The 13,396-nt window shown below is 39.4% G+C and overlaps 1 protein-coding gene across 2 annotated transcripts in view; it reads left to right on the top strand.

The window, feature by feature from the left end:
- The window catches only part of Ubac2 (UBA domain containing 2), a 162,671-nt gene that overhangs the window by 12,098 nt on the left and 137,177 nt on the right, over positions 1 to 13,396 (top strand). For both annotated transcript variants that reach the window (XM_058582757.1, XM_046454959.1), the window contains exon 2: positions 12,529 to 12,656. In XM_058582757.1, the coding sequence (XP_058438740.1) occupies positions 12,529 to 12,656 (128 nt within the window). The remainder of the gene's footprint in view (positions 1 to 12,528; positions 12,657 to 13,396) is intronic.

Below are 13,396 nucleotides of genomic sequence, written 5' to 3'. Positions count from 1 at the left end.
TTTTTTTTTTTTTTTTTTTTTGGGTGGTGCTGGGGATCGCTTTTAACTTTTTTTTTTTTGGTACTGTGGATTGAATTCAGGGGCACTTGATCACTGAACCATATCCCCAGCCCTTTTTGTATTTTATTTAGAGACAGGGTCTCACTGAGTTGCTTGGTGCTTTGCTTTTGCTGAGGCTGGCTTTGAACTCTTGATCCTCCTGCCTTAGCTTCCTGAGCTGCTGGGATTATATGTATGCATCTCCACACTTGGCCTGTTTCATTTTTATTAGCCATTCATCTTTCAGTTTTGGTTTGTACCACTTGTTTTAGCTACCTTTATTAAAAAATTGTAAACAATGGACAACCTCCCCACGTTTGATTTACCGATTTTTGGCATACTCAGTAGACTCTGCTATGAAAATGAGAAATTAACCTAGGAAACAAGTATACCTTTTCTACTCTGCATCCTTATTTCCATGTTACACACATGCTGTGTGTGTTTATCATCTGTTCTGTAATGATAAGCCTTTCATACTTTGTTTATGGGTTGATTTTTATATGGCAAAACCAATAGCTCTGCTGGCATTACTATGATTGTATATTTACTGTGGAATCAAGGCTTGAGATTAGATTTACAGAAGGAAATAAAGTCTTTGCTTAGGAAACTTGTGCTGCTTCAGGGAGTCTGAATGTCCTTTGAAGTGTCTTCATTACTTTTAAGTTCATACTCAGCTATTGCTGTTTCTTAAATCCTGCATCATTTTTGTCCTGGCACCGTTGTTGTTGTTTTTCCCTTGTTATCCTCTTGGAGTAAACTTTTTTTCATATAAGGACACAGGTGCTGAACTTGCTGGGTCCCTTCTTGGCCATTCTTGTACAGTGCTGAATGAATGGATTCTTTCTTAAGTACCTAATGTGGGTCTCCTTGTTTAAGGATAGATGTTTTTTTTTTTTTTTTTAATCTTGAGGGAGGCCCATACCTTAAGTGGCAGGGCTGACCGCAGGCCCTTTTTCAGTATGCAGGAATAGGTGGTTTCCATAGAGCGCAGAGGTAGGGTGCATAGGTGGCTAGTAGACACTGTGAGGACCCCTGCAGTTGTCAAAATTAGGTGGGCTTGGCTCTTTTTGTGAATTTCTTCCCCGAGTAAAGCTGTCCTTACCCCATCCTTCATTCCCTATCACCTCATTCTCTGATCTCTGTGGAAGACTGAAGTTACCTCAAGTTCTCTTCTACTTGGCTTCTAACCCTGTCCTCAAGTACATTGCTCCCTTCTTTTGCAGATAATTTGTAGGATTTTATCCAGCCCCTTTCCTATTTGGGTGGTGGAATGGTGGAATGAATGGCTGTTGGTTAGAAAGAATGGACTTGGGGATGGGGTTTTATGGAAGGTCCAGCTGCCCTGATGACATGTGATCAGTGGCTTTAATTCTACTGGAATTAAATGACTTTAAATGCTGTTGGATCCAACGGTGAACACTGTGCATTTTTTTCAGTCCTGATTATATTATCATTCAGTTTATTTTAGTCCTGGTTATCATTCAGTTTTTTTTTTGGTCCTGATTATATTAAAGAGAAGAATCTTGTGGAGATGGCCACCAGAGGGCATACGTTCTTCCCTAGAGTGGTCAGTGGAGGTGAGTTCTATGAGGTTTCTTCTTGGAAGTGAATTGTGATGGAAGTAGAAGGTGACCCACACAACGTGTGGCTTACTGCATTTTTGATTTAGTTCTTTTTTGATGAAAAGCTTTTAAGAAAGTCACTTCATGAGATGCCATATCACCCCATTCCTGTGAGAACCCTGAGAAGCTCACCAAGTAGTTAACCAGTCAAGAGTCAGGGAGACCAGCACTGTGGTAGGATATGTGGCCCCTCTCTCAAGGGTGTGAACCACACTGGGTTTCTGTCTGTGTTTTACATGCCAGACTCATGGGGTGGGCAGAGTTGCTGGGTTGCTGCTCTCACCGTGTTTTCAGCTAGAACACTTCTCTAACAGCCCACATGACTGAGCTTTGCAGAACCTGTGGTTAGTGTCTTCAGGACCCAGAAGATGAGCCTTTTATTCAGGTAACTATCACATAACCAAATTTTCAGTGTACACTTACTGGCTTCTGGTACATAAATATTGTTGAGCAATTAACAGAAACCACCATAATTTACCCACCACACAGAGAACCCAGTACTTATTAAGCAGTTCCTCCTGCACCTGCCCACATTAATCTGTTTTCTGTTTGTATGGATTTTAAAATTTTGGGTATTTCATATGCATGGAATCTGCAGTGAGTTAGCATAATGTTCTCAAGGTTCATCCATATAGCACACTTCATTTACTCATTCCTTTGTTGGTGGACATTGGGTTGTTTCCACTTTTTGCCAATCATAATAATGCTGCTTTAAACATTTGTGTATAGCTTTTTGTTTGAATACCTGTTTTAGTTCTCTTGGGCATACAACTAGGAGAGGAATCGCTACAAAAATGCATTTTAAGTATATAAGTTTTATAATGGTATATAAACTTTATATGGTATATAAAGTTTTATTTTCTTGTTACATATTAGGGAAAACTTTGTTTCTTACCATCAGGTAGAACTGGGTTCAATACCAGCCCCTCTGTTAACGAGTTATGATGTTGGCCAAGTCACTGAATCTTTATAGCCTCTTTGCTTTCCTAGGTGGGTTGGTGATCCTGCCTCCACACTACTCCAAGGACTCACCAAGGTGGTTTACCTGGAAAATGCTCTTAGCCTTCACATCTCCTGTAGTCACTGTTTTACGATAACGCAGTCCCCTAAGCCTGATTATTATTCACCACCACAAAGAATTGGCTGTGTACTTTGGTCACAAAAGAGAAATAAGAGATGAATGACCCAAAAGGAAATCTTTGGTGTTTTATATTATCTTTGCTATAGATGCTTTGCACTTTTAGGTTGATTTATTGTCTGTTATTCTTAAAATTTTTGGCATCATTATTTTCGAAGGTAGAAGGAACTCTTGCAGAAAAGTGACTTTTTTTAACCTCCTGTTTATGTGTGACCCACTTCCTGACTGCACTTACAGACAGGAAGATTGCTAGTGACTTGCCCTATCTCAACACATTAGAATTTAATGAACCTTTTTCCTCAATTAGTAACTAGTTGAAAAACAGATGTGTGTAAAGAGTTAAAAATCTCCCATGAGTAGATCAGAAATTACCACTGTTAATGTTTTGATAGCTGCTTTAAAAAGCTTATATTTATGTAATATTTTTAAAAAAGTATTATATGATAATACGACTAGAAATATTGTTTTAGGAACATCTTTGCTAGGCATGAAATATTTGCCTACATCCTATTTCTTAGCATTGAATATTATTCCATTTTAAGATAGAACATAATTTATCCATTTTCCTATTGGATATTCAGGTTGTTTCTAGTCTTTTCACCATTATAGACAATGCTGTGATGAACATCTTTATAGAAAAATCTTTGTGTATGTTCATGATAATTACTTTGGGCTAAATTTCTAGACATAGATTTTCTTCAGTATGTATGCATGTTTAAAAAAATTTTTTTATGGGATTGAAGCCAGAGATGCTTAACCACCAAGCCATGTCCCCAGTCCTTTTTATTTTTTATTTTGAGACAGGTTCTCGGTAAGTTGCTTAGGGCCTTAGTTGCTGAGGTTGATCTTGAACTTGCAATCCTTCTGGCTCAGCCTCCAGAGTTGCTGGTATATAGGTGTGTGCCATTATGCACGGTATGTTTAAAATTTTTGATAAGTTCTGCATTTAAAAAGTACCCACCACTCTGTGCTGCCCCCTTCCCAGACTGTAGTGTTTTTATATTTCCATTCAAAATGGTGGCCTGTGTAACAAAAGTAAGCACAATTTTGACTAAAGGATACAAATAAGCTGGCCTTGGCAAGAGCAGTTTGGGTAATGGGAGAAGGAGGTGTAAATGGGCCTCTGGTGGCAATCAGTGTCAGGAGCCAGGTAGTAATATAAAGTGTTGTGCTTAGTACTTCACCATTGATAACTGCTCAATAAATGTTGGTTAGTGTTAGTGGTGGTGAGGTTAGAGCAAAGGGGACAGCCTTGTCATTAACCACACAACAGTAAGAGACCACTTTTGCCTCATGAATTGACAAAAAAATTAGTTTCATAGAATAAACCGATGATTGATCAGAACCTGAACAGGGTTTCATAGTACATTTTCCTTTAATCTATGGATATGGTGAATTACATTGATTTGCTTTGCATTCCCAGTGTAAACTTCATTTGGTCAGTGTACTGTTCTTTGTATATGTTGTTGGATTTGACTTGACTTTTTTTTTTTTTTTGCATCTGTGTTCATAAAGGAACTTTAAAAATTTTTTTTTGTAGTTGTAGGAGGACACAATGCCTTTATTTTTATTTATTTATTTTTATGTGGTGCTGAGGATCGAATCCAGTGCCTCACCTGTAGTAGGCGAGCACTCTACCGCTGAGCCACAATCCCAGCCACTGAATGTGGACACATTCAGTTCATAATGGTGATTTTTTGGTGTAACAAAAGTAAGCACAATTTTGACTAAAGGATACAAATAAGCTGGCCCTGGCAAGAGCATTTTGGGTAACGGGAGAAGGAGGTATAAATGGGCCTCTGATGGGAATCTTGATCCATTATTTTTCCTTTTTTTCTGATTTTGGTATAATCATAATGTTGGCTTCATAAAATGATTTGGGGAGTGTTGAGAAAGTGCTTGTGGGCTGGGGATATAGCTCAGAGTGCTTGCCTTGCATTCAAAAGGCCCTGGGTTCAATCCCCAGCACCACAAAAATAAACAAACAAACAAACAAATAAAATTAAAAAAAAAAAAAAAAGAAAGTACTTGTGTAGAATTGTTATACTTTTCTGTTAAATGCTTGGTAGAGTTCTCCAGTGATGCCATCAATCTTGGAGTTTTCTTTGAAGACTTTTTAAACTATGAATTCAGTTTTATAATGTCTATAGGACTGTTTAAATTAGTCATTTATTCTTGAGTGAGCTTTGGTAGATTGTGTCTTCCAAGGAATTTATTTTATCCACAGTGTCAAATTTTTGAGCTTGAATTTGTTCCTAGTATTCCCTCTAATCCTTTAAAATTTATTTTAGTTGTGATAATGTAAAATTTACCATTTTAACAATTTTTAAAGTATGTAGTGACATTATATAGGTTCTTGTTATTTTGAAAGATTATACTTATAATGTTTCTGAGCTCTGTAGTGATGTTGGTAATTGAGTCTTCTCTCTTCTTTTCAGTCTTGTAAGAAGTTTATCAAAATTTATTGATTTCTCTCAAAGAGCCAGCTTTTTAGTTTCACTAATTTTTCTCTTACTATATTCTGATTTTTCTGTTTCATTGATTTCTGTTCTTATTATTTCATTCTGTCTGCTTGCTTATGGATTAATTTGTTCTTTTTCTAATTTTTAAATGATTGCAACTTACATTATTATTTGAGGTTATTTTTTCTTCCTATTATAAGCATTTAGTGAGATAAGCTTCCCTGTAAGCACTATTTTGACTGAAGTCCACAAATTTTGACTGTACTTTCATTTTGCGTTCTATTTAAAAAATACTCTAATTTCCGTTGCAACTTCCTTTTTGACCCAGATATTATTTAGATGTGTGCTATGGAGTATTCACATAGTTGGAGGATTTTTCCATTAGTCTCTATTGGTTTAGCTTGATTATGTTGTGGTCAGGGAACATGCTTTGTGTAAGTTCACATTACATTGGTTGAGGTGTCCTTTATGGTCCAGTAGGTGGCCATTGTTGGTAGATATCCCGTGTGCATTTGAAAAAAAGTGTAACTTGCTGTTGTTGGGTGGAGTGTTATATGGTTAAGTTGGTTAATGGTGTTTTTTAGGTCTTCTGTATTCTTATATGTTGTATGAGTCAGCTTGGGCACCATAACAAAACACCACAAAGTAGCTTAAAATAATAGAAATTAATTTTCTCACAGTTCTGGAGCTGAAGTCCAAGGTACAGGAGTTGGCAGGTTTATGTTCTCTGGAGGCCTCTGTCCTTGGCTTGCAGACATCTGTCCTGTGTCCTCACATGGCCTTTCCTCCATGAGCACATATTCCTGGTGTCTCATCCTCTCATAAGGACGTCTATCAGACTGGATTAGGGCCTCATCTGTGTCCCCCTCACTAAACCTTAAACACTTCTACGAGGACGCTTTCCAAATACAGTCACACTGGGGTTAAGGCTTCAGCATGTGAATCTTAGGTGGACACATTCAGTTCATAATGGTGATTTTTCTATGTATATTGTCGGTTACTGAGAAGAATGTTGAAGCTTCCATCTGTATTTGTGGATTTATCTGTTTCTTATTTCAGTTTTATCAGTTTTTTTTTTTTTTTTTTTTTTTAAGAATACTTTTTGTGTGTGTGCTGCGGGTGAGGGGTCAAACCCAGGGACTCACGGATGCTAGGCAAGTGTTCTACCTCAGTTTTATATCCCCAGCCCAGTTTTATCAGTTTTCATGTATTTTGAAGTCTTCTCTTGGCTCTCAAATTCTGTAATTCACTGTATACCTCTATCCAGTGTTTTAATTATTAAAAATTTAAACATACAGAAAAGTTGAAAAGAGTGTACAACAAACACCCATGAACCCACCACCTAGATTCTACAATTAACATATTTATTTATTTATTTATTAATATTTATTTTTTAGTTGTAGTTGGACACAATACCTTTATTTCACCTATTTATTTTTATGTGGTGCTTAGGATCGAACCCAGAGTCCCGCACATGCAAGGCAAGTGCTCTACCACTGAGCCACAACCCAGCCCCTACAGTGAACATTTCACTGATTTAGTTACCAAATATCCATCCCTCTATTTGTTTCATAAGTCCACCTTACTTTTTGATGCATTTCAAAATAAGTTATAGTTGTAACTTTCTCTCAAGTGTGTATTAAGTAGAATTGTTTAGTTTTTTTTTTAAAGTAAATTTTTCAAAAAGTAATATACAGAGATCTCTAGTTGATCAGTAAATCCTGCTGTCCTTAGTAATACTGCTCATCCTGTGATGTGAGGCTTCCAGGATGTTTTTATGTTGTTGCTTTTCACATGAGTGTTAGGGATCTGATTTTTCACTCTTCTTCTTTTTTTTTTTTTTTTGAGAGAGAGAGAATTTTAATATTTATTTTTTAGTTTTTGGCGGACACAACATCTTTGTATGTGGTGCTGAGGATCAAACCCGGGCCGCACGCATGCCAGGCGAGCGCGCTACCGCTTGAGCCACATCCCCAGCCCCTTCTTCTTCATTAAAAAAAAAAAAATTTTTAGATGTTGATGAACCTTTATTTCATTCATTTATTTATATGTGGTACTCAGAATCAAACCCAGTGCCTCATACATGCTAGGCAAGTGCTTTACCACTGAGCCACATCCCCAGACTCCTGATTTTTTCATTCTTCTTAAGAGGAGGTTTTAAAGGTAGTTATCAGATTTATGAGATCTATTTTTGGGGTTTGTTTAGTTCTAGACAGAATTAAAATGGTTGTATAAATGGGATTAGTTAATAATTCAGTAAGTATTTATTTTTAGTTTTTTTTTCTTACAGTATTGGGATTGAACCCAGGCCCTTGAGCACGTTAGATGGGTGCTCTACAACTGAGCTACATTTGCAGCCCTTTTGGATCTTGTTTTATTTTGGAACGAGGTTTTTGCCAAGTTGCTCAAGCTGACTTTGCACTTGTGATGCTCCTGCTTCAGCCTCTTCAGCCTACAGGTGTGCACCACCACACCTAGCTAGTTTTAATTTTTAATTGTGGCAAAATATACGTAATAAACCATTTTGAAGCATACAGTTCAGTAGTAAGTACAGTCCTTTTGTGCAGTCTCTACTCTTTTCAACTTGCAGAACTGTAACTCTGTACATAAAGTGATAACTCCCTCATTCCTTGTTCCTGGCTGCTTTGGACAGCCACAGTTCTACTTTGTTTTTATGAATTTCACCACTGCAGGCACCTCATATAAATGGAGTCCTGTCGTATTTGCCTTTCTGTGACAGGTTTATTTCACTGAGCACGCTGTCCTCAAGGCTCATCCACATGAGGTGTGGGTCAGGATTACCTTGCTTTTTAAGGTTGATTTGATTTCTACTGTATGTGTGAGTGCAGCCTATTATCTGTTTATCCATCCCTCTGTCAGTGGACACTAGCTGTTTGTCACGTTCCCAACTAAACACTCAGGTCACTCCAGGTGAACTGGTTGGCATGAAATAATCACAGAGACAGAGAAATATCTTTTTCTTTGGGTTCTGTGATGGCTCCTCTGACCTTAGGGGTCCATGGAAAGAGAAAGAGGAGCACACGTGCTGAACCCTTTTATTGAGGAGAAGACTTTCAAATGAGGCAAGGGGTAGGATTACAAAGGAACAGGTGAGTATAGCTCAACTGTTCTGGGTGCCACCTACTCCTAGGGCCACACCTTGTTATCCGAGCAAGGAAAAGCTTGAGTCACTTAGTCATGGCACTACTGTGCCAGACTACAGTGATCTTCAGATGCCCATGATACATCAGGAGTTAAAGCTGCGTGCATTTGGAATGGCTCCCCACAGCTGCTCCCACCTGTAAGTTCCTGGGCAGCTCTACAGCCACTCGCCTACCACTTGGTAAACACGCATTGATGGGCTTTAGTAGCTGAGTCCTGTCAAAGTCAGAGGGCTGCTGAGGCAGTGAACACACCACACTAAGCTGCTGCCTACTAGAAGCTTACGTCCCAGTGGTACTGAAGGTTGGGAAGATGGACAGTAAGCAAAGGGACGCATTTCTCTGATTCTAAAATGCAGGATTTTTACATTCACATACATTGGATGTGCCTTATAATTGATGACATCTTTAAAATATACTTGGTTGTGTTTCCTTTTTAGTGTAACCAAATTTTATGGTGTATCTTACAGTCAGCTTGAATTAAGTTGGTGTTATTCTTAAGCCTTCTGTTAAGTCAGGACACACAGGGAGGACACAAATAAGGTGACGTTTGAGCTCAGCACCTGTTTAGCTCTGATGACTTTTTTCCATAGCAGGATTTTATCCTGGATAGAGGCAGTGTGTTGATAGATTTTGTGGCACAAACTCCTTGCCTGCTTGTGGGCTGGTAATGGTTTGCAGACTGGTTCATTGAATGGCACTGGTAGAGCCTGGGCAGGAGGATATGAGAGCATTTTGCAAGATGGGCCCAGATTTGCAGGTGTGGTGCAAACAACATCACAATGACCCAGAAGGGACCATCTCTATACCTGGCAAGTTGCTCATTGGTGTGACTCATAATTTCTCTACTTTCTCCTAATTTTCAGCAAATCCTGCCTGCTGTATCTTCAAAACACACCCTAATTCTGACATCTTTCTGCGTCTCCATCCCGAGATGCATCTACAGTTATCTCCTACTTACATTATCAGAACAGCCTACTGACTGGTCTTCCTTTTTTCTACTCTTCCTTCCTGTAATCTCTTCTCAATTTAGCAACTGAAGTGATCATGCAACAGTATTTTTCTGATGGTATTATGCCTGTACCTAAATTCTTCTACTTAAAGCATCGTGGACTGGAGGCAGAGCTCACTGGTGGAGTGCTAGCTTAGTATGCATAAGACCCTGGGTTCAGTCCATAGTACTGGGGTGGGGGGCAGGGAGAGAAGAAGAGAGAGAGAGAGAGAGACAGAGAGAGAGAGAGAGAAAGAAAGAAAGAAAGAGAACAAAACAGTGTAACATCCCACCACCCTTAGAGGAAAAGCTAACAACCCTGTGACAGCCTCCAGGGCGCTACATTCTTTGCTTCCACACTTCTTTGAACTCATCCTGCTCAGAGCCAACTGGTGGCCTTGCTGCATATTGAGCATGTTCCTTCCTCTCAGCATTTGGACTTGCTTTTCCCTCTGCTGGGAATGGTGTTCCCCAGCTGTCTGCAAAGCGCACTTCTGAGGGCTCAGCTCAAGTCTCAACTTATCAGAAGGCTTTCCCCTAACTGCCCTACCTGAAAAGATGCCGCTGTTCCCCTCTAGCACTCTTACCCTGAAAGCAGGAGGGGCTAAGTTATGCTACAGTAACAAACAACTCCAGAGTGTCAAGAACAAGGTTTGCTCCTCACCAATGCCACGTTTCCACTGTGGACACCAGGGATGGGGTTGGGGGAGGGTCTCCCCTACATGGTTTTTAGATCTGGGATCAGGCTGATGTTATCCCAGCGAGGAAAAGCCATGTGGTGCTACCATCTTGAACCATCTTGAGTGCTGGCAGAGGGGAAGAGAATGTGTGATTTCACCAGTGGCACGAGATAAGCCGGGACCAGACTTCCTAGAGAGAAGCAGTAGAGTGGCCTGGGAGTGTGAGACTTCATCATGAGTTTGCAGGGAAGGCTTTTGGTTCAGCGGTGACTTTGTCCAGGCATGTTGAGTCACTCCGGAGTGGCAAGGAGGAGACAGGAATGACCATGGAGCCCAAGTGGAAGAAGGAAGTATGATCTTGCTGACCCCTCCAGGTGCGCCTGCAGCAGCCCTGCTCCCTCTCTGTCAGAATGAGGAGGAGCCTCCCCAGGGAGGGCAACCTGCTCTCCTGGGGTGCCGCTGTGGCGTGGTTGGTGGGAGCCATTTGACCACTATTTATTTATTCTTTCATTTTCTCTTGTGGCTATTTTGAGGCAGGTTCTCTTTTGGCAGGTGAGGAAACTGAGGCTCCCGTTGTACTCAGTACAGTTTTGGTTGTCATGCACTTGGCCACAGTGCCCTCCTGTATGCCTTGTGAAATTTTAGACCCATGGTGCCTTAATGAAGAGAAAGTGCAGCCCCTTTCTCGTAGCTCCAGTTTAGAAGTGTGCAGGACCTTGCCAGAGAGGAAACAGTTGGGCTATTCTGAAACAAGCAGGAACCACACAGTGTCAACTGTAACTGTAAATCCACCCCCAGGGAATTTCTTATGAATAAGTTTAAAGTGTGCTGACAGAATCTGAGAGTGTCCCCATGAGTGATATTTCTGTGGTCTCCCTGTGGGTGATATGCATTTCTTCTGGGCCAGGGATGGGAGAAGGGGAAGGTGTGGTTCTTCTGGCAGATGGGAGAAGGGGAAGGTGTGTGGTCTCCCTTCAGGACTCTTGAAAGCGGTTGGGGAGGCAAACTACATGGAACCAAGTGGGAAGGCAGGATGCAAAAGTACTTGAGGCTGTAATGGTTCACCAGCCAGTGGAGGAAGGTGGAGGAAAGTAGAGATGTAGCTGTAATCTGAAGGCTGCATGTAAGGGAGCATTTGTGCTGGGAAGGTGTGGATAGTATTTGAGATGTTAAATCCAGAGAAAATTTTCCAAATGCACTGAAACAGAAACCTCTTGTGTTCAGGAGGTAGTGAGATGGGTAGTTTGGTTCCAGTAAAGGCTCCACAGACCCACCAATAGAGGTCATCCAGGTGGGCCCGGAGTGTGGAGTCTGGGGAATAAGTTCAGGGGCTTGTCATCCTGTCTTGGAGCTAGCAGAAAAGTGATGATGTTGAAGTGAGGTTTTAGGAAGAAGATCCATATGCATGCATGCACTCAGTTCTCGCCCAAGGGGTAGTATGGGACCATGAAAATGACCATAGGCTGAAACCAGGCAAAGCTATTTTAATAATAGTGGGAAAAATTTAGATGGTTTCATGACCTTCAAAAAATTTATTGAAATAATGTCTTTTTAAACTTTAAAAATTTCTTAAAATATATAGAGAAATGAGAAGTAGTAAAACTAATATCTAGTGCCTTGTAACTTGTTAAAAATATTTGACATTGAGAATAAGTATTTTTGTAAGAAATATATCGAGTAGTTTGAACAGAGCTGGCCGCCTTCTTGCATAATCTATGATTTATTTATTTATATCTTGTGAATTGCCATTACCTTTTGATTTGGCTGAGTTTCTAGTATTTTAATCTGTTTTTAGTGTCATGAAATATCTCTTAAGAGTCTTTAATAGGAAGATTTTTTTTTTCCTAGCATTATTTCTTCTGGGGTATCTTAGTCTCTCTCTCCCTTTTAAATTCACAGTCACTGTATTAGTCTCCCATTGTTGTTATAACAAATTATCACAAACTCAGACTGCTTTTAGGATAAGGAAAAGTGACACAGGCTCTCTTGGAAAATCAGCTTGAGTCTTGTATTCACAGTGCAAAACTCAGGAAGCCACTATAATCAGCAGTGTTAACACTGTAACCTCTTTCTACTTTTTTGAAACAAATGTCTTTGTATGTGAGTCTCCTGATTGACCTGGTGGAAACAGTGTATTTCTTTTCACTTCAGTACCAGATTTCTGAAAGTGTTCTGTGGAGGTGGCTGGCTGTTGACTTGTTTCAGTCTCAGATAAAAGCCAACTGAGAGTGAAGCCCCTCCAGTGAATTCTTCTTGTTTTCCAGTGGCCTTTAGTCACTTACTTATGCAGGTAGATGTTTTAATAAGAACTAAATATCAAAGTTTCTGGACTTGTCTTCATTCTGATTCAGAAGATTGACTTCTCTTGCTCTAGATCCACATGGTTTTTAAAATCTTAGGAGCAATCATCCTGAATGTGATTTCTTTTTCCCCAGACAAGGCACCTCTGTCTAAGAGTCTTTTGCTGGTCCCCAGTGCCCTGTCCCTTCTGCTGGCCCTCCTACTGCCTCACTGTCAGAAGTTCTTTGTGTATGACCTCCATGCAGTCAAGAACGACTTCCAGGTGAGTGCTGTCCATCACCCTCTAGCCTCTGGCCGAGAGAAGGGTTTTTTTGTTTGTTTGTTTTTCCCTTCCATATTTGTCTTTTCTTTCTATTTATTAGTACTTTAAAGCCCCAAATTTGTAAGAAATATTATTTATTATTAATATTCCATTAATAAGTTCATTTTCCAGTTATATTTATTGATACTCTCAAGCAAAGCAGATTATAATGAAAAAGTTGCATTATTTCCTTTTGAAGGACACATTTGTTTCAATGAAACTTTTCACTTGTGGGAAGGCAATTTATAATTTTAAGGGTATTTTTAAAACAATGTTTATATTATACACACACACACACATTTGTGTATATGTCAGGATATTCAACATTTTCCAAAATTTACTTGAGTTTGAATATTTGATTAGATGTGTTTCAGCTGCAACACATTGTGAATTCATGATTATTTTTATGATTTTAGTTAAACCAAATAGGGAAATTGTTGTGAGTTTTTGTTTTCTAGAAGAGCAGGACTCTGTGACTATCAAGATTTATGTACTGAGCTCATTGAAAATGTTGGCGTCCATTTCTTGTCTGAGTTGGAGTGTTGGTACACATTGTGCTGTATAACCTGCTTTCTTTGGTTAATACTTGGTTCATTTTCTATTTATATTTATTGATACTCTCAAGCAAAGCAGATTATAATGAAGAAGTATTTTTTTGAATTATAAAATTCATTGTATTTTCAGTTTGGTATGGAAGAATG

The sequence above is a fragment of the Marmota monax genome, unplaced genomic scaffold (genome assembly GCF_021218885.2).
Source record: "Marmota monax isolate L192 unplaced genomic scaffold, Marmota_monax_Labrador192_F-V1.1 WCK01_AAM20220418_F8-fsc00026, whole genome shotgun sequence".
Classification (NCBI taxonomy): Eukaryota; Metazoa; Chordata; class Mammalia; order Rodentia; family Sciuridae; genus Marmota; species Marmota monax.
This window is presented reverse-complemented; position numbering and strand designations above follow the sequence as displayed.